This window comes from Falco biarmicus, chromosome 1 (assembly GCF_023638135.1).
Source record: "Falco biarmicus isolate bFalBia1 chromosome 1, bFalBia1.pri, whole genome shotgun sequence".
In the NCBI taxonomy this organism is placed as follows: domain Eukaryota; kingdom Metazoa; phylum Chordata; class Aves; order Falconiformes; family Falconidae; genus Falco; species Falco biarmicus.
Window position 1 is genome coordinate 12,035,369 of NC_079288.1, and position 27,271 is coordinate 12,062,639.

General features: G+C 37.6%; 1 protein-coding gene across 2 annotated transcripts in view; it reads left to right on the forward strand.

Annotated features, from left to right (window-relative positions):
* Positions 1-27,271, forward strand: part of B3GNTL1 (UDP-GlcNAc:betaGal beta-1,3-N-acetylglucosaminyltransferase like 1) — a 132,750-nt gene that overhangs the window by 80,720 nt on the left and 24,759 nt on the right. For both annotated transcript variants that reach the window (XM_056328247.1, XM_056328256.1), the window contains 2 exons: positions 9,828-9,923; positions 19,595-19,719. In XM_056328247.1, the coding sequence (XP_056184222.1) occupies positions 9,828-9,923; positions 19,595-19,719 (221 nt within the window). The remainder of the gene's footprint in view (positions 1-9,827; positions 9,924-19,594; positions 19,720-27,271) is intronic.

Sequence of the window (27,271 nt, forward strand, 5' to 3'; positions counted from 1 at the left end):
CTCTAGGGGCTCAACTATATTCATTAGAGACGGCAACAGAGATCTCGGACGAGTTGAGGTGCCCCGTGGCAGAAATTCTCTATGATAGAGAGGACTCATATTGCCTGGGCTGCTTGCTTATACATCTCTGATTTAGGATTAATCTGGGCCCTAATCCTCGTTCTTTATTGTTGATTTGCATTGTTCTAATTGGAGCATAAGTGCCTTGAAGCTAATTCATACCAGCTCCACTGGGAAGATCTTAAGCTATTTATTACCTTATTTCTTATCATGGAATTCTTGAGACTTAGAAAATATTTTAACATGCTGGATAGATTGAGTGACTGTCTGAATAGCAGTAACTAATTCAAACCAGTGACAGGGAATGCCAGGTTCAGACAGAACTTAACGTAGGAATAAATGTCAGGAGTGATGCATACTTGGAACCCAATTGCAGGGATACGGTATGGCCTTCAAATTACCCATGCTATGAGAGTTTTGGTTATAGAATAAGCAGTCACAAATAAGAGGATATGCTGATCAGATTGTTGGCTGGGAGGCAGCGAAAGAACCTACAAATTCAAATCCCACATATAAACCCATCAACAAGTTATTAGGGAGGCTGAAACAAGAGAACGCAGATAGGAGGGAAAAGCTTTGTAGTGCTCTCAGCTCTGTTTTTTCTCAGATTTTACAAATTGATGGGCACTTAATTTTTATTTCTGCGTATTCTCAAGATTGGTTGAGGTCTTTCCAGTTTTGTCTTCTGTGCTGCTGAAAAACAAATTGTTGTAACAGGTCACTGGGTTCTTGAATGTATTAGGTCCCCTTCATTACCAAAAATGTATGTATGTGTAAAAACTTCTGCTGAGGTACTGGTTTTTTTCCCCTCAGTTAGTATGTATCATTATGAGAAAGTGTATTGTGGTGTAAAAGATATGAAACAAAGGTCAGAAGGCTAGTATTAGGCCATTTTTGTGAAACAAAACTCTTCTGAGTTTCATTTTTTCCCCCTGTGAAATACATTGTGTTACTGTTTCTTGCACTAGAAGTAATATTTCTTTTTTAAAATTAATTAAATAACTGATTTTTATTTTCTGCTTTTAATTTGTTCACAATTTTGAAATGATACAGAATGCAAATCAAATACTTTTGGGACAGTGGAAAGTATTTGGTACTTTGATACCCCCCAAAGAGTTGTGATATGATGGAAGACATGAGGGAGAGATTTAGGGTAAAATTTGCTTTGTTTTCCTAAAGAAAACATTTTACTATTGCAGTTGTTAATCACATAATCAAAATCTGTCTTCTAAGATCTTATCTAAATTTTCCCTTTTTGCCTACTCTAAAAGTTAAAAGTCTATAGGGGGGAAAACCACACAAAAGAAATACCATTTGTGTTGATACCAACCCAGCAAGTTTGCATATTTACTGTTTCTCTGGTGAATCTTTTGCATGTACATTAGCACACAGCTGAACTTTTAAAATTCAAAAGTGATCTCCTTACCTACAATTCCATACTTATTTAGAAGATGCTTGTATTTCTTTGATTTAACTGAGGTTCATATGTCCCCCCAATTCCAAGTTCATACAACTTACAGAACATGAGCATTCACTTGAAAAGGGGCATCAGTGAGCCTTAGTAGGTAGGATATGTTTTGGATAAACCTAAACTCTCAAAAATATTTCATGTTTCTCTTTCAAACAACCTGCATTTTAAAATTTGCTGAAGTTGAGATTTACCTGGAGGTTTATTCCCATATCAACTGAACATTAATTATAGAAGGTGGTATGTGTAAAAGTTTCATATGTTGTTTTTTACGTGAGTTTGTTTTCCTCTTTACTAGCAAGTTGTAGAGAAGCAAGCAACTGACTACTTTGTTAATAGTGGACATAGCAGGGTAGTCTTTTTTTTTTGCTACACACCATGTAGGGAGATTAAGTTGGAGCAGAAGTCATCAGGAAGATGGGTAGGAAAGGAAAAAATTAGTAAAATGCTCAGCCAGCAGCAGCATACACTTCCCTGGAGTTGGCACCCCTGACCACTGAAGCAGGAGATGTTCCTCAGAGGTAACAGTGTGAATCCAAAGTAAAGAGGATTTTCCAGACAATTGCAGGGCTAGCATCATTATCTTCATGCTGTATATGTTGTCATCTATTACATATTATTCTAGAAGTCACAAATATAGCTGATGTTTTTATAGGCAGTAAATGACTAGTACTTACTTTCAAATAGTCTTTTGATGAACACTACAGATTTTATAACTCTTTGTAAGACTAGAATTGTCCTGTCATTACAAAAAGGACATTTATGTTGTTTTTTGTTTTCTGTGGATCTTTGAGATTAAAATCACTATGTGAAAAATACAGTTTTTTGTAATAACTTAGAATATTTCCGTTATGTTACCTTCATTTGGGTACTGTCTCAAAATCTAAAGGACCTATTCAGTCTTCATCTTGCAAAAATATGATGTGTCCAAAAGTCAAATGGAAAGATAATTTTTAAGATTTGTTACCTGAGCATTGGTCAGTGTTGCTTCTTAGCAGATTTCTTGTTTGTTCTCATCCCAATTTAGAATCTGCTAATACAACTTTAAGCAGATTGTTTTCTTTCTTTCCTGGTAAAAGCTCAGCATAAACAGCAAGCCAAGTAGACAACCTCTTGGTACAGAATGCTTCATTTTGCTGGATGGAGTAATTCTTCCATTGTAAATACTTGACTCTTTAAATACTGGAAAGTCTCCAAGAATTAGAGAGACTTGTTAAGGCATGGATGTTACAAAGAACACTTTTAGCAGCTTACAGACAAGAAAAAAAGATGTAAGACATGCTAAAATCATACAGGCTATTCCCTTTGCATGCATCTATTCTTTTCGTTTCAGCAGTAGGTTAATTCATCGTCATTACTAGAGAAAAGCTCTGAAAAAGCCTAGAAGAATGGCTCTTGCTATTGAGTTTTACTAGGAGCATTCAACTACAAAAAAGAGATATTCAGCAGTATAGTCAGTCAGCTTTCAATTATCCAGCACAATGAGGCTGGCATGGGCTAGCTCACGTAAAGCAAAAACACAGCTAATTCAATACATATGTACTAGACTATAAACCCAAAGTTAATGTATTTACCTCTAGAAAATTTGTAAACAGATTTTCTTTCAGCAGCAGATTATTTTTTTTTTTTAAAAAAAAAGGTAGGTAGAGTGCAGCCCGACATAAACAGCCTTTACCCTGCATTTCACTTTGTGGTGCTCTGCTGTAGCCAGGGATGTCAGGAGGAGGTGATGCCATGTTAATACACGCCCTCTTACTCATTTCAGATGGAAGTTTCACACCCAACAGTGCACAGACTTGATATTAAAATTTTATGTCACATAGGGAATATTATGTGTATAGAATTCTATGTTTTAGTATAATTGTCAAATATCTATAAAGAGGACTATCATGTTTGTATTAAAGTGAATGGCCTGGTGAAAAGTACTAAGAATGTAAAAATCCCTGAGGAATGAGAGAGTTCATGACAGCAGTTCAAACAAAACAAATTCAAATTTTTTTATGCCAGCACTGCTGCTCTCCCAGCTTTCCTCCTCTGGCTGTTGTCCACTTACTTCGTGAGAACTGGAAGTGTTGGGATACAGGAAAGTGGGGAGGAGGGATTTGTATGAGATTCATGCATTGTGTCCCTTGAGATTTAGGTATACTTTAGAAAGTATAAAAATCTACTATAAATGTTTTAATGAACAGTTTTCACTCCGCATAAAAAAATAAAACAAGAAGCAAACATCAGCTTTTAATGTAATAGCATTTATGTCTTGGTTAACCTCCTGGGCTTTCAGGAAAACAGCCTATGTATAAAAATGAACACGTTCAAGCGTTATTATTTAGTCTATATAACTAGGATTCTAATAACTTTGAATGCAGAATCTTTTTGTTTGTTTGTTTCCTTTAAAAAAAAATAATCTGTGTATATTCCTGGTACTCCATAAATCATGTAATACTTCGTTATGTAAATATTCTGTACTATACTACTGACTGGCTGCACCTTGGAATAGGCTTAAGAATTTTTACATATATTTCAAGAAAAGTTAACTGTCAATCATACAGTGGCTGTGTAGGTTAAAGTATCAAACATAAATTATTATTACTACAGCTTGTACACAGATTTGATCATTGGCTATGTTTCTGTGGAAGATTGACCAAAGAGAGAAGGAGATAGCACTTTTCTAACCCTTTTTTTAATAGTATCCTAATTTGAACCTCAATGAAGTTTTGAAATGCTGGGAAGGACTGTACTCAGAAGTGTAAGAGAACATCTCTGCAGTGCAGTACTTCTGCTCTTCCAGCTATATACTGGAAAGGGAACTACCTGTGTAATCTAGTTACTTGCTGGAGAAAATAAATAGTGTAGGTCCCTTCAAATAGTAGTAGGAAACACTAGATAAAAACCCAGATACAGCAACTGAGAAAGCATCATCTACAGCTGCTATCACTGGTTCAGTTCCTGCAAAGAGTCTGTTATTTCCTGCAAACTGTGAAACATTTCAGCCTTCATTAAGGCTTCAAATCCTGAGGAAATCATGAGGAACTATAGGTCATAAATTTTCTGGGAGCAGGACTGGAATACCTTCTCGGAGGTGCTGAATGCTCTTTGCTTTCATTGGCATTAGCAATTCTCAGGCCTCTTGAGTTCTTTTTGATTAGTTTGTTGCTAAGTAGAATTTGGGATTGTGAAGGTGAAGTAAAGCTGATTTTTACTTAAGCCTGTACCAGAATTACTATGTATATATCAGCCTTTCAGTATGGAGAGTCATGGCATGTTTTATTTCTGAAATGTACTTTTTTTTTTTTTTTTTCTGTGCCAGACCCCAGCTTCTTCAAAGCAGGGGTTTTCAGCTAAAGTCGAAGCATGTGATGATTAGGTGATACAGGCAATTATTTATGTAGGCATATGAAAGGGTAAAACAATTCCGTACAATATAAACTAACTGAATGTAATCCATACCAGACTGGGTGTTTAGGTTCCTTATATCTTAATAAAGTTTGTTATGATTTTCTTCTTTTCTTTTTAAATATTATTTGCCTAATACTATTTTGAAGTAGGATAAGGAGTCTTTTCTTCTCTTCCCTACCTTCTATACCTCTTCTGTCACACTACATGCACCTGGTAATCTTTAGTAATGTCTTGGTACATCCATCGCTGAGTTAATGCACTGGTATCTTAACACAATTTTTTCTAAGTCAGGAGTGACGATGTCCTTTAGCCTGTGGTCTGCCTGCAGCTCACAAAATCATTGTGGCCTTTCACCATGTGATATTTTTTTTTCTTTTGTTACATTTTCTTTTACACCTAATGTGTTAATGTGTGACCCTGGGTATTGGAAAGCTTTATTTATAATAAGAGATTGCTTCTAATCCTTGATCTGTGTGGACATAATTTTCAGAAATGCTATAGCATAAGTAGAATTAAATGTGCAGTGTATTTTGGGGAATTAGCTTGTTAGATTGGAAAGCAATTTGGGCCCTTGATTAAATCTTTTGTTTTTGTGAACTGCCTGGTTTCCTCTCTGTGTTCTGCATGACATACTGTGATAAGGTTGTTTCACCATCTGCATGTATTCCTTTGGCACACTGCTGTTAGATTTTGATTTGCTGCTTCAGGAAATAGAACTTTCCTTGAAGAGTTACTATAAACACATGAATGCCTTTCTCAGTGTTGGAACTTGCATTTCATACTGAACGCTGACGTGATCTGAAGTGAGCATCAGTGGGGACCAGGATTACATGTGCTGCTGACAGCTTTGAAACACAACAAATGAAAGTCACTTTATCAACTCTTTATATTCTTTAGATTTATTTTCAGAGAGTCTCTGTAATAGTTGAATGTAATTTGATAGCCAAACAGTTAGCAAGAACAAACCGGTTTCAATTACTTGCTACTTGGTCCTTGGAATAAAACCAGATGACCATAAAAGTTCAAAATAATTTAGTGAATATAGTGCTGAAATAGCAGCCTGTCTCCATCCCCTGGGAACTGATGAAGATGGATTCCAATTTGGTTATGACAACACTCTGTTCTTCAGGAATTCTAAATCTGAACAGATTTATACCTGCATCTACAAGCTCTGTGGTTGGTTTTTAACAAGTTGGTTTCATTCAACTAGATTAGATTTAGATAATCTGTACGGCATACAGTGTGCTGTATTAATAACAACTGTTATTAAGCATTAATCTTCCAATACAGCTGTGTGTGAAAGGTTCACAGGTCCAGCCTGCTTTCCAATTCACTGAATTAATTCCTCACGGAGGACTGAAAACCCACTGAGGTTCCAAGGTGAGATAGGACATTTATTGGGCAGAACTGGAGAACATTTCCAAGAAAACTAAACAGCAGTTACAGAGCTGCATCATAATTCAAATTCTGCATTTGATTGATTTTTCAGATTAAGGCTAGCATGTCCTCTTTGTTTCTCTGGTTCCAGTCCATGCAATCTGAAAGATTTATGGATAGAATCCTGAGTGTCAATCTCATAAAGTGAGAAGTTGTGGTTTTATCACAGAGTAAACCAATTTGACCATTTTTTAATGCTTTGGCAAGAGTGTATGACAAGAGTAGGCAAAACAAGAAATCCAGAGGAGACTTCCCATCTGACTAAATCAAGCTGAAATCTAGAATTTCTAAACTGTAGAAGGTTGAGGTTATTTTTTTTTTCCTCTTGAGGATGAAATTTCAAAAGCTCTTAAAGGTAGTTGTCAAAAGTTTGGCAGATGCTGCAGTGTTTCAGTAGAGTTGTTAGGAGTTCAGTGGTTTTCCTGAGCCAGTTCTCCCATCAGTGGAAGTGTTTGGGCAGAGGGTGCCGGTTCAGATTCCAGCTGGACCGATGAACTGTGGGCAAGAACCAAGAAGGGAGGTCTTGTTTGCTTCTCCGAAGCTTGTTCCCTCTCCAGTGTGTCAGTGGTACTGCTAGTCTGACCCCACAGTGAACCGATTCAAACTAAGGCTATAGAAAATTAACCCTAAAAAAAAAAGTACAATAATAGGTTTCTTACTGATGCAGTGCTCTGATCTCGCTGGCTGGGGGTCAGGTGGGTGCCGATGCTTTTGTAAGTGCCTGGGATGAATAGCCAGGGGCAGGATGAGTGGGAGAGCTCTTAAATTAATATAGATGTACTATAAACTAGACTTGATCATATGGGTCCCCCTAGCAGGTTAAAGATTGTTTATGGATTATCTATACTGCTGCTGAAAGGAACGGTCCTGCTGTTCTCTCTGTGGTACCCTTTTTCCTCCATCCTCCTTAGTAGTAATACCAGTGTTTTTGTGGTTTGTTGGATCGGGGAGCAGATCCAGCTGAAAACCGAGCTGACCACGGCACTTCAGCTTCCCAAACGTTACTGTTAGCATAGCAAGGGACAAGGGAGCATGGATTTGTCCATTGTGGCAGCAGCATGAATTTAAATTTCCTAAAGTTTATTTTGACATCACATTATAAATATTCATATAGAAACATTTGTTTACAAATTCATTGACTCTTAGCTAGTTTGCTGTTCCAGGGTCAAAGACTTTCTTGAAGGATAAGACCCTGAAATCATATGTGGCATCATCAGTCTCAGTTTTGTCTGTCTGATTCCCCTCTAGTGTCTCTTCCGAGATGGACACTGAGCCATAGAGAACTGTTTGATTTAGCAAAGACATCAGGGTAGGCAGCGTGTGATGGTGTCCTGACTGCATCATCATCATCATCATGTCATAATCTATTTTGATATAAGTGACATTTTAATGTTTTTTTGTTCTCGGTGTTTCAATTTTGTTCTATTTGGTTTCACTTAAGTATATATGTCAATGGAACACAGATTAAGATTTTTGGGATGTATGCTCTTTGCACGTGAACAAGACTAATTACATTGAGCTATGTCTTTAAGATAAAGTGCATTTACGTTCTCTAATAATCCCGGCAGCACTGAGGAAATGGCATTGTAGCCTCTCCAAACACATTTTACGTATACCAATAGGCTCAAGACTTTCTTTTGAAGATTTTCTTTCATTCAGAAATTCGATTCAATGCAAGGCATTCTAGCCTAGCTTTTCTCCCTACTGTTGTTTTCTTTTAGGATTACTGTTTGGTCATTGTTTGGTTCAGGCCATACTCAATTGCCCCTGTAATTAGTGTGGAGCTAATAACCATGTACTGAGTAATCATGTCTGCTCTGATTTTCTGGGATTGTTTTGACTCATTCAGCTCCCACTGACTTTTGGGGGGAGTTTTTGACATTTAGCACTTCTGAAGCTAGTGTTTGTCAGTTATGAAGAAGCTGATAATGTGTTAAGCTGTAGCCGTTAAATGATGGGCTTAATCTGACTAAGTATGACTGCCTAAAATTTAAGTGTCTGTACCAAGATGAGTCACCCTAGGACCCCTTTACGGACAGTGGAGTTCTAGCGTTCTGTTTCTGGAGTTAGCATGCAGCGTGCCTCGCCCTAAAGTGGATGCCTGTGTTTGGTCAGATGGTTCATGCCATAAGAAAAGTGGGAGCAGATCACCTGTTGAATTTTGATTAGATTTCTAATCTAATTTATTTGGAAAGTTGGTTTAAGTGTCTGTATAGAACTTAGCATGTAGAATTTGGGTTTTAAATCTGTGTTTATCTGTGGAAATGGAAATTGCCAGGCAAGAAGAGTTTAAGGAGCTCCATCCCAGGCTGAAATCAAGAGCAGCACCTTTAAAATGTAAATGCTTAGGTGCACGTGACAAAATTTACATTCATGGACGGATGTTTAAAAATGTCAGCTACACAGGAATATTAATGTTACCACTGTAGCATGCTATGAAGTCATCTGCTCACAAGATCAGCATTTTCATTCGTGTTTGACGACTGGCAGTAATTGTGAGGTTTCTTTCTTTGGCCTGCGTAAACCAGGCTGTGCTCTTTATTTTCTGTGTCGTTCTGGGAAGCAGGAATAGTTTCCTGTCTTAACTTTGCACGTTCTGTTTGACAAGTTCAGTCTCTTGTTTGTCTGGATACTTCATCTTGTAATAAAAGAAAGAACCAGTTTACCTTCAGTAATCCAGATTCTGGTTTATTTCACAGTTGTGTTTACAACAAGTTTGTTTAAAGCTGCAAAGACCGATTTGTATAGTTCTTGGCTGTCACTAGTCAAGAGGATGAAATTAATAGCCACTCCCTTTTCGGTCCCTAAAGCATTTTGTTTTCAGCAACCTTTTAAGGTAGGTACCACTGGGTAGCAAATCCATAGTGCTCTGGTCATATTTAAAATAAATTGCATCTTACTTGTCCAAGCTTGGTTAAGATTTAAGTGTCTTTGGTGAAATAAAAGATTAATGAAAGTTCCTACTTAATATATGTATAAGGAATATAAAATGGAAAATCAACACACAGCAATTGTAGGGTTAATTTTAAGAACTTTAATTTTTAAAGATTCGTCTCAATTGATTCACTTCAATATCAACATTACCAGTATTAACAGAAGCGTCATTTCCAGTATACTTCTCTAAATTTGAAATAAAGTTTGAAGTAACCTACAGGTGTTGCAACTTACGATAGAAGAGAAGGTTATGGAATATGAAGCTGGAAGGAGATTAATCTGTTGGGTTGTGACATCTCAAAGTTGCTGGTATACACCGCAGTTTAAACACTAAGTACAAGCTAAATTTTAAGTACTTGGCGTTTTTCAGTGCTTAAAATTGCTGAAGGTTAAGTATAGGCATAAGTATTTGCAGTATTTCAGGTGAATGTGTAACGTCTACTTCATTCCTCACAGACGCTGGTTTTAATTCATTCTATGGTTTTAACACATTCTGTTAATTAAGACTAGGTTTTTTTCACCTTTTTCCTAGGTTTTTACCTCCCATGGACCTACTGTGATCATGCCAACCTGGTTCTGTTCTCGAGAATGGTTTTTTCACGTTGGAAAATTTGATGAGGGTGGAAAGGTGAGTGCTATGGAAGATATGGATGATAGGTAGTCCAGGAAGCATCTCTTTGTTTAACAGCCTCTGAAAGCCCTAAACCTATTACTAAGAAACAGTAGGCAAAGGGATGTGGATAAAAACTGAGGTCTAAAAATATCTGGGTCATACTGTATACCTGTTTTTTTTGGGGTGGCATGTGTTTCTTTTAAAAACAGTCGTTAACCAAGTACAGTTGTTTTAGGGTAACTGGTGATTTAAGGACATAACTGAGATGGGCTTTGTAGATAAATCTAACGGATTTTTTAGATATGTCAGCATACCTGGAAAAATTAAAGAAGAATTTAGACATTCAAGCTCCTCTTCAGTCACTGAAATAGATGCAGCAGATCTGAAAGCTAAACAAAGGTCAGCTCATAGATTCATTATAAACCATCTCTGAATGGTAAGGTAGATTTGGTGAAAGAGTTTGGAAGGGAAGAAGGGTGAGGATAGCAGAGATTCTCAGAAGGTGAACAATTTATATCCCTAAGGTGAAGAAAGGTGGGAGGAGGGGAGGTCACAGTGTGCCATCAAACTACTATCGTTAAATCTCATTTATCAACTTGTCTTGTGTCTACCTGTCAATGTTAGTTCTCAGGCTTGTCCTTGGAAGACTTTAAGTAGCTTTTCTGCAAGGATCAGGACTAAGAGGTTACAAATTACAGAGGTAGATAGATATAAGTATAAAAAATGACTGTTATCTGAGAAGCATTCCTCCACTGACAGTTTGGTGTTCTTTTTCTTTATACATTTCCTGTTTCAGTTTGATTTGGTTGCTTTAGGCTCATCAGCATGTTTATGGAATAAAATCCAGGGATGTCTGTTGGCAGTATTTATTGTGGTAGTACTAGAAATATGTTGGCAAATAGATCTAATTCAGACACATTTGGATCCGTTCTGTGTGGTTTGGACCTGAGAGGTTTTGCTTCCAGCAATTTTGGTGAGAGTTTAGGGCTAGAATGGGTGGTTCTGAATTTTTTTTGGAAAGCCTTCATTTAATAGTACTCCAAAGAAAAATCTGCTCAGCGTATTTCCTAATTTATTATTTAAACTACAACATATTATGATTCTTATTCTTTTTATAGCCTCTAAATGGAGCCCTCCTGTGCCATGCAGTGTGTGTATATATACATACTAGCATACACATGTATGTGTCCTGAGTGAGCAGCTGTGTGGTCGCTGGATGGGGTTAAACCATGACAGTATGTATGAGGATACACAAATATTATTCTTTGGGCTGCCAAAAAAATTAGAATTTAAGGAGACGGTGGACAGAGAACAGAATTGTTTAGAGTGGTGAAAAGATTTGCCCTTAATTACATGGCGGGTGAGCAGAAGAGCTGGGAATGGTGCCTGGCTCCCAATGCAGTCTACATTCGCTGACCCGTGCTCTTGATTTCTCTTTTATTATTATTCCTTATCATTGTATTTTCACTCTCTGAAGAACCATCTGACTTAACTTCTCAAGCATTGTTAGTAAGCTCAAAAAAGAAAGCAGGAAAGCTAAAACAGAGTAACAACAATAGAACAGCAAGCTTAATGATAAAGTTCAATAGGTTAAGTTAAACAGACTATTGTTCTGTGCTTTTTGCTTGTAGTTTTGGGGGTTTTCCCCTCTTTGTTCTTTTTTGGTGGGTTGTTTTTTTTTTTTGGTTTTATTTTGCACTCTCTCTATAATTAGAACTATGCCACTGGTTATTCAGATGTAATACGCTGACAGTCTTAATCTTAATGATTTTTCAGGCACAATGCATGGTATGCCCTATTTTTAAAAATTACCAATGATAAGTTAAACTTTTTGTTTGTCCCTATTGTGAAGTGTCCAACACGTCCTGGCCGATACAGAGGATGTTCAAAAAAATACCCTATGAACAAGGGTGATGACAGATCTGAACAAAGCCATAAATACCAAAAAAGTCGTCAAACCTTGTCCTGTGTGGGTTTAGAGTACAGAAAATCAAGTCCTAAATCTTTCAGCGTTTAGCGCTGTAAAGGATTTAGCATTGATCTCATTCATTTTCATTTGAAAATAATTCCTTTGAGGCAAAGAAAGATTTTTCTCTATGTATCAATAGAGCTGTTATAAACTAGTACTGAGTACTTCAGGATCTTATCCACGTGTGTGTATGTTCTGCCCTGACCCCATGATCTGACTATGTTAATCTGATCACTTCTATCTCCATTTTTGGGTTAGTATTTAACAGTACGACCTGTAAGTATCATATTGCTGCAAGTAAACAAAGAAACAGGCCAACAAATCCCCACATTTCAGCCCCCTTTCTCCATTTGCTAAACTATTTCCATGCCAAAAAGCTGCAATCCTCATTTGGAATTAAATCCAAACACCTGTTCTTCATATTTCAGCACTTAGAACAAATGGAGGATAATTCTTCCATGGAAGAAATTGTGATTTGATGTTTATGTTAATAGTATGGATGGACTGATAGAATATCAGCTATAAGCTGTTGCATATAAGCTATGATGCAATCTTTATTTTGCATTACAGGTAGGTATGCATCTATCTCTCTGTCCATCCAGACATTACGTGAAACTGATTTATTTATTTATTTTTAATATTTACAAAATGTTTTTAGAAATAAAGCCCTTTCTTGTCAAGATCTGTGATTGTTGAAAATGTATTCCTTTTATGTGATCACTGTGGCAATGTCCAAGCAGAACCTTAAATAGTATCTTCATAAATGGTGGCTAAGAACCTGGCAGGTTTGCTTTATGCATTAACTAAAATGGTGGAGGTCATATTTATGCAAACTCTGATATATGACAATTAAAGTAGAAGTACTTAAAAGTAGTTGATTTTAGGAAGCTCTAATGGTGTGCTGAGAATAAGATTATAGGCTTGTGGGCCTTGCTATTGTATTAAGTAACATTTTAAATATTATCCAGTGCTAGGACAGTCACATGAACCGGATTTCTGACTTAATTTTTTGGAAACTAAAGGGAAATAATCTTCCTGTTATCCAACTGATTTGGATAAAGAGTGTAGTACTTTCTTAGTGAAAGAAGTAGCAGGAGTTTACCTAACCCTACAGCATCCACACTTGAAAATTAGCGTGTGACGTTATCTGCACGATTGGTTTTGCCTCTATAATTTTGGTGTCTTCTAAAAGCTAGCACCACTGTTTAAAAGTCATAACTGTGTCCAAAAGGGTCACAAAAAGTTATGCTGAGGAAAAATTGTACATGGTCTTGTATAATATGAAAAGCAGATTTGAAGTTGTATCATCTGTTACAGCAGGGAACCTAAGTCATGCGCAGTGGTAGACGTGGTGTCTGTTACTAGCTAAGCAAAGTTACTGCTTCATATGTTTGATAGTGCACTTCAATGTGCATACAAAACCAACATTTTGCAATTGTATCTAACAGACCTTGTGTACTTCTACAAAAATGTATTCTTCGGATGGACAACATATTTTGCTTGCTTTGAATGTCCAAATGGAGATCACAGGGAAGGCACATTTGTCTCCTTTGGTGTGCTGTCCTTTTGTTCTAGTCACTTGTGTGTCATGGCACTAAATAAAACAACCTGGCTTGTTTCTTTAGATAAGTGCTCGAAGAAATCTTGAGTACAATTAAAAACTGTATAAATGAACGCTGCTAACCTCCAGACTTCACTCCAACAAATGTGGCAGATAATACAGTCTTGGCTTTATTCAAGTGCTATTATTCTTGACATCACAACTGTAATACGCCACACTTGTTTTTCTCTAGAGTTTTACCACAACTTGGTCCCAAACTTCCTGTCACCTCTGTATTTAACTTTAACATAAAGTGTATGAAAACTAGAAAATGGAGTGACAGCCTTAAAGTTCTAAACTAATCTCAAAATGTAAACAGAGGGAAGTTATTCTTAATGAGCCCCAGATGGAATAGCACATTATAAGCCACTGGCCTTTCTGAATACAAAGTGTGGCTCTGGACAAGGTGTCTGTAGCTCAGTTTTGATCTATTTTTGTGATAAAAGGTCACAGAAAACATGAATAGAGGAGGTGTCAAAATATCCTTTGGTGCACAGGAGACTGTAGCACATGCTGCAAAGCTCTAAGATAACTTTGTAGGCTATGAAGTGCTAACTAATGCGTTTTTCCATTAGTCTCTGCCAGAGTACACAAATGTCATTCCCTCCAGAAAGGCAGGCAGTTACAGTAACATCTGAAAGCTGAAAGGCTAAGTAGGAATTTGGGGTTTTGGAACATGAATTAAAATACGGTCAGTCTGTCAAATAACCTATCAAGGTGCTCTGGGGAAAAATCTGGATAAAACACAGGCACTAATGTTTTTGTCTTGATATAGTTAAGGCTGAACAGAGATCAGTATTTGATCTAAAAGGCAAAGAAAAAGTGGTGGAGCCAATGATTAATTGCACTCTATAAGCTATTTGGAAAGTGACCCCGTACCCCGTGTCTAATGACTTTTTTTGCTAGTCTGTTATTAAATGTCATTTAGAATTTACCACCTCACATCCATTTGACTTCCCCATCATCTTTGTTTAACTGAACTTCTCTGTGCCAATACATTTGGATGAATGCAATCTTTTAGAGTTTCCTCTAACCTGTTATTGCCCAAACAATGAAGTAAATGTTACAGGCTTTGGGTCTTATAATCCAGGCAAAATTATGTAAAGACATGATTTGGATGGGAGCCAAAAAAATGAAGTGACAGATCTGCAGAAAGAGAGACTTAAGAGTATCTTGGATAATCCTGAAGAGAAGCTAAGAGAAGCTATTAATAGCTATTTAAATATGGAGTTAGCTTGTGGTTAGTCTGCTTGCATACCTCTGATGACTATCCTAAAGGAAGTTAAACTGGGGAATATTTTCTATTAACAACACTTTCTCCTTGAAATAAGTCATTTGAATAGGAAGTTGTTCATTGCAAAAGAAGAATACAATTGACGTTGAATACAAAACTCTTCTTTAGGGAAAGACCAAAGGATGGATAATTCTTGATAAATTGCTTTAGTTCCTAATTTTTTCACCTTTACATTTAAATTGGAGAAGAGCTGTAATTTCATATGTAGCGGTTTCCAGCAGTGTAGGAGCTGTTCCCCGCAAGCAGCACTCTTTGAGCAGCGTTTGTGGGCGAGTAAGAGTTTAACACCTGGCAGAAGAGCATTTGTTCCCGAGGCAGGAGAACTTCCTTTAACATAGGGTGTCTTGAGTGTTCACTTCCATGCAACCAACCCCTCTGTATGTGTTATTTCCGTAAGTCAAAGATTTAGCTCAAGACTTTAAGGAAATGCTGTTGGACAGCTGTGGGCATATGTATTTATTTTTTTTTTAAAAAAAAGTACTTTGATTTTTTTACTCTGCATCTCTGCTTTGTTGCTAAATGGTGTTGAGTTTCTAACATTTTTTTCCTCTTTAATCTTAGGTGTTGTAATATACGCCATTTGATGTGCTTTTGTGCAGCTCTAGTGTAATATTAATGCTGAAATGTTTTTCTTTTTTTAATGAGTGTTCTAAAATGTGCAGTATGAAATGTGTTACTTTAAAAAATAGCAATGAAACAAACTCTTTCCAAAGTCCTGTAAGAAACAGGTTAGTATGGAATCAAAAGTTACTTCCTTTTTGATTCATTCCTTCCATTCGTCAATATTAGGCTCCTCTGAGGAATTAAAGCAATTTAGCTTATTCTGTCCAGCAGTTACCCTGATGTTGCTCTCTGGCTTCCAAAAAGCATACCAAGTTATAGCCAAATATTCCTTGATGCCTCTGATCAAAAGGAAGGGCTAAGCTTTCCCAAACCTAAAGTTTTTTTTCATGTGTGGATAGACTTACTCCCTTTTCTTGTTTGTCATCACTTTTTGTTATAAATGCATGTATTCTTGGAATATAAACCATTTGGTGTTAGATTTCCCATGTTCACTAGTTAGACTGCTCTGCGTGGGCTAAATCCCCACTGGGTTTGCTCACAAGGATCTGCTGCCTCAAAGCGCCTGTCAGCTGGAAGAGGATGGGGAAGAGTACCTGGCCGTGTGTGGTGGATGTATGGATGTATGTCCAGTATGACAGAGAGGGCTGAATAGAGGGAAAAAGAGATGGATGAGGAAGTTGGGATGGATTGATTCTGCCACAGAATCAGCCTCCTGTATCAGGTTCAGCAGTAACAGGCAGGTCTTAATGTTGTGTTTATGCCTGTACAACCTAATGTCAGTTCTGTCCAAGTAGCCAAAATAAAAAAAAAAAACCGACTTCTGTCAGCCTGAAGTTCTGCAGTAGTTAACTGTTGGTTGGTCATCCCATGGCTACAACATGATCTCTCACCAAGTGTTACTATTTACAGCATTGCACAGAGGGTCACTCTTTCATTAAAAGTCCTCAAAAAATTGCCGATTAGTAACTTCATCTCTACTGCCGCTCCTCACCGTTACTGATAGTGGAGTTGCAAAAATTGTAGCCAGAATTGCTGGTAGTAGTGGTAGGTGGCTTGCATCTCCTTGCCAAATACATATGTTGAGGACAGTGTAGTTGGAGTACTGTTTCATGCACAGTGATCTGCTAGGAGTAAGAAACAGTGAGCAACGAGAAGATGACAGCAGAAGAATCATGGAATATTTAGTCTGGTCCCTGAACGAGGAATTGCTGTAATTAAAGTTAAGTTCTGTTTGATATCCCATTGTGCAAAAACAGTCCTCTCATCTGTACAGCCAACCGTCAGCACAGCAAGTGGTGTCTGCCCAAAATACTGGGTAAACACAAATCCTTCAGCTGTTTAGTAGTAACATGTTAAAGTAAACGATGATCTTGCATACAGCTAGTGCGTGCTGGTTAGAACAGAGCAGGTGGAGGCTGTTTTTCACTAGGAGTTGTAACCAGTAGCTGATGAGCACAACCTTGAGTTAGAGCAGTGAGTTTCTTCCTTAGTGTAGCAGAACACATAGGGTTGGGGTTTGCCTATAATGTGGAAAATTCTGCATATAGTCCAGTAACATGTCAACTGTGGAATTTAATCGTATTTATTAATGCTGAAAACTATTTATGTCATAGCCTATTGCTGAAATGCTGGATTGTTAATTGATACTTTTAGCTATGGTTATTAATTTTCCAGAAATACATCAAAATATCCCTTTAGTGGTTAAACAGCTTTTTCTTTGAACATTGTGGTGTTTGACAAAGATTCCTCGTGTTTAAAATGCCATCTGGATCCCATAATACATCTCAGTTGAGAAGAAACTCTTGTGCTGCAACAAGCTTACATGTTGAGAGCCATAGGAAGTCCCATCCCTGCAGGATCTGGAACAGTCGGCATCTTCCCTCCCCTGAAAAATGCCTGGCAGCGCTGCTCTGTGTGAGGTGAGAAGACACTGCTGCACAGGGCAGGCACCTGCTCGTCCTGGGGGGCCACCTGGTTGCAAAGTGCTCCTCCAAGTTACAGTAAAACACGAGAGCGCTCGGAACCCAGCAGCATTTGGAAAGATATTTTTACTTTTGCAGTAACTCTCTTTTTTTATTATACGTATTAACTGGTATCTTGAATAATGTAAATGCTTATCCAAAATAAAATGAATTGCAGATACATATGTGATGTAATCATGTATCTGAATCAAAATATGACTATTGCAGTAAGCCAGCGTGCTACAAAACGTGTGCCCTGCCCGGCAGAGTCTAGTGTGTGACTGGAGACGAGAAAAGGTTTAAACTTTGCTGCTGACTCTCAGTATCTCCATCAAAGTCCAGAGTCAGAAGAAAACAGAAAGGGCTGCAAGACAAATGGAAAGAACTTGAGTCTGTGTTTTTCTTATGTTCTTGTTGACTGTGGTTGCTGTCTGCTCATCCACCTTCCCCCAGATTTCTTTTGTGGCTTTCAAAGTAGGTTTATATAAAGCATGAATTTTATGAGGTTTTCTAAAAGTTTTCTTCTGCCTGGCAGCTCTTAAACTAGAAGACAGGCAAGTTCCTATGCAGACAAACAAGAGCTACAGATAACTGCCTGCGCAGGCGGTCAGACCAGGGTCCGTTTTCATCAGTCTGGGAGTGCAGGTCAATTCGGTGTCTTAAATCAGTCTAATCATATAGTGAAGTCCGGAGCTGCAGAGTACAGACCTTGATTTAGTTCTGATTTCTCCTAACACCATAATCTAGTTCACTAGATTCATGTAATTCACTAGATTCACATTAATCTGGTGAAAAATCAAAATTCAGATTCTGAATATCATATGTTCAAATGACTGTGTTGGATTTGTTTTCCAGGGTTCCAAGCTTGCTTTGCCTCATTTCTTTTCCTCCCCTCGCACCCCCTCAGCAGCTCAGGCCAGTGGGTGTGAGGACAGGCACTGAACTGTGCGGCTCTTGTAACTAGAAGGCCAGAAGAAACCACAGAGAGATTTTGTGTTCAGCACTTTAATTAGAGAATTTCCTTTTCTTAATTGTGGAAGAAATTCACAAGCTGTAGTAATCAGGAAAATAGTTGTGGGGTTTTTTTTCCCTTTTAAACTTTGGCTCTTACTATATTTCTGTGTTAAAATAGATTGCCTAAAGTTGAGGTTGAGGTTTACGCCCATTATTTATATATTTGATATTGCCTAAGAAAGAAATGTATTTCAGTATCTTTCCCTTCTTTTGCTTTCCTCCTCAACTTTATCATCTTATCTTTCATCTATGCTGCATTTAAATATTTTATTTGGCCCACCTGGTTTTATATATCAAAGATTTTTAGCCTGATAAAAAAACATGTGACCGTTTAAGCACTGGGTTGGAGGAAAGAAAAATCTGTATTTAAACATAGAAAAATTAAATGTTCTAGCCATATTTCAAGAAGTTGCATCATTACAAAATGTAAATAGATGCTAATTCTTTAGCTTTGGTATAGTGCTGTATCTTTAAAGGTGAGTTTATGCTTTCATATGCTATGACATGTAATCGAATGGTATGTGCCATGAGATTGCCCTTCTGACACCGTATCTCTGGCATGAAGATTTTGTGCTTTTTTAGGTGGGTAGTATCACATATGATCATGGAATCGCTGATATTTCTTAGAGCCTGATAGAACCACAATTCTAGGAGTTTATTTTTCTGCAGTGTTTCAACAGTATTGCTTGCAATCCCATTAGTAAGAATGTACTGTGGAAGTAAGTTGCCAGAAAAAAGTTTTGTTTTCAGATGTTGCTGAGGTTGCTTTTATTAAGGGTGGTTTTTTTAAAGATCTTTTATTATGGGGCCTGATTCACCTTTTCTGAGTAGAGAGCAGTATACGTATTCGTATGGCAACCAAAGAAGAGTGACAATTCTAGTAAAACGAAAAAACACTCTTCTGAACGTACTGCTCCGTTTCTGAAAGCTGTTTGGTTACTTCAGGCCTCTTGAACTGTTCAGCAGCTGGGTTCCCCTCTTTTGGGACTAACCTGTACCAAGCTTTACATTCCTGTCAAAATGAGATCGTGTTTATTTTTCCACCTCTGTCCTTGTGGTCAGCTGTACTTCAGTTTTAAATAGCACTGCTTGCTTTTTCAGTAGCTGTATCTTTTCTGTTAGATAGGTTTATTCAATGACCCATTAGATTATTTCTGTATGTCTTCTTGAAGTTATATGAATAAAATGATTATAAACCTTCATTTGGCCAAAAATAAAATGTGTCTTCAGATGTAACTGTGAATACTGTCACTTCCTGGTTTGAAATAACTGCTTCTCTTCCAGGGTGTTCCAGAAGATTTGTTGTTTTTTTATAAGCACATCCAAAAGGGCGGTGAAGTCTTTCGAGTAAACCATTGCCTCCTGCTGTACCGTTACCATCCACAGGCTGCAACTCATTCCATCCTAGAGTAAGTTGCATTTTTTGGTAGAAAATATTAATTAGCTTTATCTTGGATAACTGGCAGCAAAGATGCTTAATGTCTTCAATACATCACACAGTGAGATAGTTACCTGGTTGTATTTCATTATTTGTTTTAAAGAAAAGCTATAAAGCAACCCTAACAGAATATGTTTATCATATTTATGTTAACAGAAAAGTATCCTCTTTTGATGGTGGAAGGTTAGTTTTCTGTTTGTTCTTTCTATCATTTGCTTTGATAATGCTGGGATTGAAATTGTGACTTGAAACCGTTGGTTCGGGTGCTGTTGGCCAGCCGCGGTCAGCGTACCTGTGCTAGCCACGTAGGCAAGGCGGAGATGGGGTGAGGGCACTTCCACATTGGAAAATATTCTAAGAAATCGTTCCGTCTTTGCAGCTGTTTTTGAAACAATTTCACAATAGGTATTGTAAAAGCAATGAAGTATTTTGGGGGCTGTGTTCCAGCAGTACTGTTTTCTCAAATTCCAGTTACCATTCCTTCAGCTGGGAATCATGTGAGACTCTGTAATCTGCCTGAATAACCTCTCTGGTTATCTAAAGCATCTGAGTTTCTTACCCTCAAAGCAGATTAAGAATACTTCGTATGATTATGTATGTCATCTGCTGAACATGGCAAAAGCAAGCGGTGAAGCAATAACTTCTTCAATACTTTGAACACAATTGCAAGAATGTGTTTGAAATATATCCTGGTGGTGACATTTTATTGGGGTTTTCAGTTAGGATTTTTAATATGTGAGGTTTTGGTTGTCATGTTTTTTGCCATGTGAACCATAATGTAAAAAAATATTTTTAATTTTAAAGCTTAATTTTAAAATGAATTGTCTCAATTTTTAGAAAGTAAACAGAAACTTGTAACACCAACACCAACTTGCTCTTTAAAAAAATAAGAAACCTAAACCTTTCATCTGATAATGTGCTGCATTTCCATATATTATTTACCTATTTTAAAAGGTCTAAATCAGATAATTAGATTTGAAAAATACCTGAGGATGTTTAGTAATTATCTCAGGTGCTTCTTTGTAAGCTGCTGCTTACTGCTTTTACGGTGCTGGTCTACCCTTAAAGAAAACGTTAAATTGCTGATTGCTGTATGTGTTCATTTTGCCCATCAAAGGTGTTTTTCATGATTAGAAGTCCTGCAAGCCGAGCCAAAGTAGTTTCTCTCTTTTATGCATTAACATTAATGAAAAATTATACGAGTTTTACTGTCCTTTAGGAGTCCCGCAGTGGCAAATAAGTAAAATGTTTTCTTACTGATTGATGATATAAATACACTTTTCAGTCAGTTCTATTTGTATGGCTTTGTAGAACTGACTCTTAAAACAAAACATTTTTGTGTGCATTTTAGTTGTCTATCACCAAATTACTGTATTGTTGTAAATACTACAGTATGCTAGCATAAATATGCTCATGGTTAATGTCGTTACAGATCTTCATAAATACATGTATATATGTGTATGTATATAAAATCATTTAACTCTGAAACAGTCATTCCAAGAAAACAGAAGATATTGTTTGCATTTTGCAAACAAATATGAAGTAAATTCGTTTTATTGGTGTTTAAATGTAAGAGGTTTTTTTCTCTTTCAGTGTGTGATCATTTTGGCAGTTAGTTACAAACTTTTCAGCCACGCATCGTGGGATGCTAGCACTCTTGGAAGCCTGTTGCTTGTATCTGTGGGAAAACATCTTATTCTTGGAAATGAGTTTGTTTTGAATTTACTGCAAGCTGTTGCTTATTCAGATCTACAAGGTTGTGTGGCACAAGCACCCCGTATTACAACATACTGTGAGAATGTGGAAATACTGTAAGCTGTTTCAGATGTGCAGTCTAGATGTCCAAATTGGCACCTTTCTTGTCTCAATTTAAGGAGTCAGGCTAGCCGTTCTTCCTGTTGGCTTTTTGCTGGTACTGCTGTTAATAATATTTTGTGCAAACTTCCAGATACGAGGTTGTGTAACATCTCTTCATATTGGCTCGTTCCCCTGTTTGTTGCCTAAGTTGCGAAGGGTTGACCAGCATTCGTTTCTGAAAACTGAGTGCACTGAACAAAAAGAGATTAATGGACGCATCACAAAGATTTAAGTTGATAATTTGAGTCCTTCCTAATTTGCCTTTTGGTCACCCCACCTTATTTAATGAGTGATCTACCTTTTCTAGAAGTCTCTTTTTTTCTTATGGCATGTTTTGTTTGAGCAGTTTTCTGTGGTATTTTGCCTTTTGCCATTGGCCTATGTTGTCTGTGATTTTTCAGTTAGCCTAAACCTGCATTTGGAAGTAGTAACTCACAACCAGGTTAATAAATTTTCTGAGATCAAAATGATACTTGTAGGAAACTTGTTGGGTTTTTGTTTGGTTTGGGCTTGGGTTTTTCAACAGTTTATGCCTAGTTTCAGTCTTAAAAGAATAGAGCGGGTTAATAGGACTTGTTTATACAAAGGTGTATGATTCAATCTTTTCAGCAAAGACAACAGTTGCTTTAGTCTGTTATGGGCTGATTTCAGTCTATATGAGTGTCTTTCACTACTGTTCAGGGAAAAAATGCCTGATTTTGCATTTTCAGACTTCCTAATATGTATATATATAAAACTACTTGGCAAGCGACATTTAGTTCTTTTTATTTAGTATGTATAATTGTAAACATGAATGATTTTTAGGTCATTTCCTATGATTACTATCCTTCTGGAACAAATATCCAGAGGTGAAAGTATCTGTGAAACAGGAAACAAATCCTTATTTGCATTCTCCCTTACCCTGGAGGCGTTAGTCTGCGTTACTAAATGTTTTGGGTGGGTGACAGACTCAGAATGCAGTACAGTGTCTGTATTTAGATTTCATTAGGTGCATACAGAAATATAAAAGTTCTCATTGTAATTTCATCTAAAGTCTTAAGATGAATACCTGCTAAACGTGAGTGAGCAACACAAGTTTTCAGAAACTTCTCTTTAGCCAGGAATTTACAACACCAAATGCCATCTACTGCGTATCTTAGATCTAAATTATTTTATCTTGCATTACAGCTTGTGTCCTAGGGCTGCGTGTACTCTGTGCTACATAGCTACATTACACTGACTTGATGCACTATCAGAGCTGGCTTGATAGTGAGAAGTACTGTAGTAAGAAAGTTTGGTGTATAATAAAAACATTGTAAAATTCATAGATTTTTATCTTGCCAAAGGAGAGAAAAAGGAACTGTATATAAAACAACATACCTTATTGCGAGATGAAAGTCAGCTTGGAGCAAGGCAAGCAATGAAACATTGTACTTGTCTTTAGGTAGCGTTCCTCGTGAAGACAGGCAGTTGGGGCAGGTAGCTAACCTTTGTAGCAGTTTACAAGCTTTTGGTCAACAGAAATTTAATATATGCCAAAAATAAGGTTTCTACCTTCTGCCTGAGATTCAGGCGATTCCCTTTTATGCAGAAAATGTGAAGTGCATGTACAAGGCTTATGGTAATTTCATATGCCGTGTATTCAGAATGAGTATAATATTGTAAGAGCTTGGTCTGCAGAAATAACCAAAATTACGTAATCGATTGAAACCATCTGGTTTCAGGCACTAGAAGCTTCCAGTGTCATCTAAGCGAAGAACAGGCACTTGGTCTGAAACACACATTTGGTTGTTTTAGAGGTACTCGGAGGCAAGGGTCTCGTGTCACTGATGAGTGCAGGAATGCCTCCTTCATTTCCTGCAAAAACACATGCAAAAACAGGCAGGAGAGAGGAACAGCATAATATGTTCCTGTACAACTGAAATAAAGATGAGGTCAACTGCATTTTTATCTTCTATGCTTGCTTTTGGCACTTCAATTAAACATGGAAACTAATGACCTCATTAGATTCTTGAAAAGTAAATGGCATTAACATTGATAGTGTCTGTCTGTCTTAATAAGCCTTTCATGAAAAATAGGCCACAATGCAAACCATGCCTCAGTTAATGACCCATGACCTGAAGATGAACTCAGACATTAATAGAACCTATTAACAGTGTAAATGTAATAACTCAGTTGGACGATATAGTCCAGCAATTAATAAGTTCACATGAAGTTCAACAGAACGACGACCCAAAAAAAAAGAAAAAAATCAGTTTAATCACCAGTATGGTCAAGGTTCAAATGGGATTAATTTCTGAATTTCCTGTGGATTGTAAGGACCTTGAATCCTGACTGCAAAACTAGCTATAAAGAATCTGTTCTTTCAGCTCTGGCTGTGATTAAAAGGTTCTGTTCTTCAATCTCTGGTTTATCTATCAGATGAGATTCACCTATAACACAGAGCTCTCTTATCCTGCTGTGAGTAACAAAACCCGCTGGCAGAGGCCGTTCACTCGAACAGCTCCTCTTTCTGCCTGGGGTCACCTGAGCAGCGCTCGGGACCGATGGATATAGAAAAGGTCAGATTTATAGATTTATAGTATTACTGTGGATGGTAATCAATGCCTGAAATTCCAGTGCTGTTTAGGATATCGGGCTTGTGTTTGTGCATTTCTCAAGTACTTGTACATCTGTCTTTGCTCTGTTGATTCACTTATGTAGCCTCACTGGGGGCAGGAGGGGAAAGGCAGTCAAGCAATATGGCGAGGTTTAACTGAGCTCAGGCATTAAATCATATAGCTTTTATTGTCACATTATCTGTCATTTCAAAATAGGAGTAGAGCAGATGTTTCTTGACTCCTGTATTCGCTCAGTGGATCACCACGCATGTTAACAGAGCTCCATTGTTACATTACTTGGGTGGATGGTATGGTAATAACTGCTCGGGACTGAGGAACACACTTCGTAGTCATTCTCACCCACTGCATGAATACCCTCGTTTCTCTCCTGCAGAATTTTGGCTCCTCGTCTTCCTTCCTGACTACATAACTGATGAGTACTGAGGGGCCACGGCAAGTGAGGTCTTAAGGAAAATTATGTAAGCCTCAAGAATGATTTTCCAAGTAGAATAATGTATACGTCTGACATCCATTTTGTGAAATAAAGAAGTGACCAAAAAATGAATGAAATGGGAAAAAATAATGTGCTTCAAGACTTTGGGTCAAGGACGACGACTGTTAGGATGTGGGAACAAACTTCTGCAGTCAGAAGAATTTGTATCCCACCTTCTGACTGAGGAAGATCTTGTTAACTGAATACAGGCTAGGAAATGGTACTAAAGCTACTGGGAAACTGCTCACTTTAATAATGGGCAGAAAAAGCAGCCTTGACTTGGGATGATGCAGAGCAATAATACCTCCTAGTTTTTGCTGGTGGCTATGAATATGTAATAATGCAAAATCTGAAAATAGCTGTGAGAATCGTCTCTGAGTAGTGGTTTGTACAATTTCTAGATCGTTGCAGGCATTTTCTTTAATCATCCTTTGCACGTTGCTACAGTTCCCGTCTGTTGCACCTGCACTGGCTCTTAAAGGGTGGGAAAATGGCATTCCCTTATCCCTCAAGGCAGGAATCCCAGTTATCTGTTCTGGAAACATCAAAACATGTGGCAAATTAGGTGAACCGGAAACCTGAAGGGGGTAACTGAAACTCTCTCTTCTGCCACCCCCTAAGCTACCTTTTGCTGGAACATGTGAGATAGGTTGTTTGTGCAGAGCAAGTTTTCACAAAGATTAACTCTGCGATTGTCACTCTAAGGCTCAGCCACAAATTCTCCCCTCAATTCTGTATTCATCTGATGATCTTGGCTTGCACTGTTAAAAGTATTTCAAGGTTAACTCAAGACTGCAAAGTGTTCAATATAAGTTAAAATTTTCATTTAAAAGGGCACACACAATATGGGGATGTGATTTGTTAAATTCTTTTCTGTCAGCATTTTCATAAGAATGTCTTATAGTGATACAAGCCAAAAATCCCAAGTGCTGGGTACATTGGCTTCATTTTCACAACCCAGAATAGATATTTAAGCAAGCCACTTATTGGTGTTAAAATGAAGCTGTCTGAAAACACTGTTGTATTTGAACAGTGATCTAACTAATTCGGAGCTTAATAACTTTCATATCCTTTTATTTCTGGGTGTGATTCCCTTTCCCTCCTTGCATTTCTCAATATAACATTCATAGATAAGATTGGGTCAGTAAATCTGCCTCAGTCTGAAATCTTTGTGGGTGATCACCAACAACGAGATTCGGTCTGCTTGAATTTTACCCATATAGAGACTTCTGTGGAATATAGGCACCCATCACCCAGACAGCAAGTGCATCCTGTCTGCAAGCAACCAATACTGAACGTTCTGGGACATTTCCATGACAATCAGAAACTTTTTCTGTGTGCCTGGGTGTAGATTCCAGTGCATGCCCTACAACTAGAAGTTAGTTGACAATTCTTTTTATGCCTTGTAAGGTTGCCTGGTTTTTTCCTGAGCTTTCTTAGCTTTGCAAACTCAAATAGAAAAGGAACTTGCCTGTGTCACTCAAGTACCAGAACAGATTCTGAAATACCTCTGGAATGTAATTCCGTGTTATCCTTCTGAAGTCACATTTCAAAGTGCAGTCAGTTTTAAAACCTTTCCATTTACGTGTAAAGCAATAATCTTCCTTTTTAGAAGGTAGCAGAAGCTCTGAAATTTCCAGTAAAGTGATCCTGGAAAAATACTTGACCTTCATATTTCTTTTCCTTTAACTTTCCTTCTGGGAATATAGTATGCTCTAATGAACATGGCAAAAGCAAGGTCAAAGGATGCCAGCAGCAGCTAAAGCTTTGCAGCAGGAATGCAGCTTGTGGTTGCATTAGAAGAGGTCTGCAATCAAATCCAAGACTATTTTTTGCTCCATTGCTTGGAGTGTTGGTGCACAGCCATAGTCCTCAAAACGGTGTGGAAATTTTATATGGAGTAGCTGTTCTTCTTGGGTACGTTTATTTGAGTGTGAAGTTCTTTCTAAGTTACCACACCACAATCAGTGATGAAGTGCTAAGCAGGATTTGGCTGTGCTCAAAAATCATCCAGTGAAGTGAAGTGGGCTCTCTGGAGCTAACTAATAATCCCAGCAAGAATCCATGTGTTTTAGGACTATGAGGGTTGCGTGTTTTTCAAACCATAACTCAGGGCTGTGAAGGAACAAAGCAAATAAAACCACAAAATTCCTATCATTAAAATATTAGAAAAGTTTGCTAACAAACATCTGGGAACAAGTAAGTTTAATAGGTAAACTCAGTAACCTCAAATGTTCTATTTGTACCTCAGAGGTATAATTCAGAAGAAAAATTTGGAATGTTAGATTTGTACTGTTACAGGGCTTTGTGAAATTTAAGAATCTATGACAAAAAGGAAAAATCTGAAAATGTTTTATAGAAATCAGATGTTACTGTAATGCCAGATCATCAGACATCTATAGTGATCATACTCATGTATTTTACAGTGTTGTAATAGAACTGGAGTTGGTAATGCATCCAGGATTACGGATAATCCAAAACTGCAACTAGGAGACAGAGCAGAGCGATTCACTGATGAGGATGACTGACACAGCGTAGCTGTAGCAGCTCCTGTTCCTGACTGGCTACCCACCTGGGCCGTTTAGATCCATAAC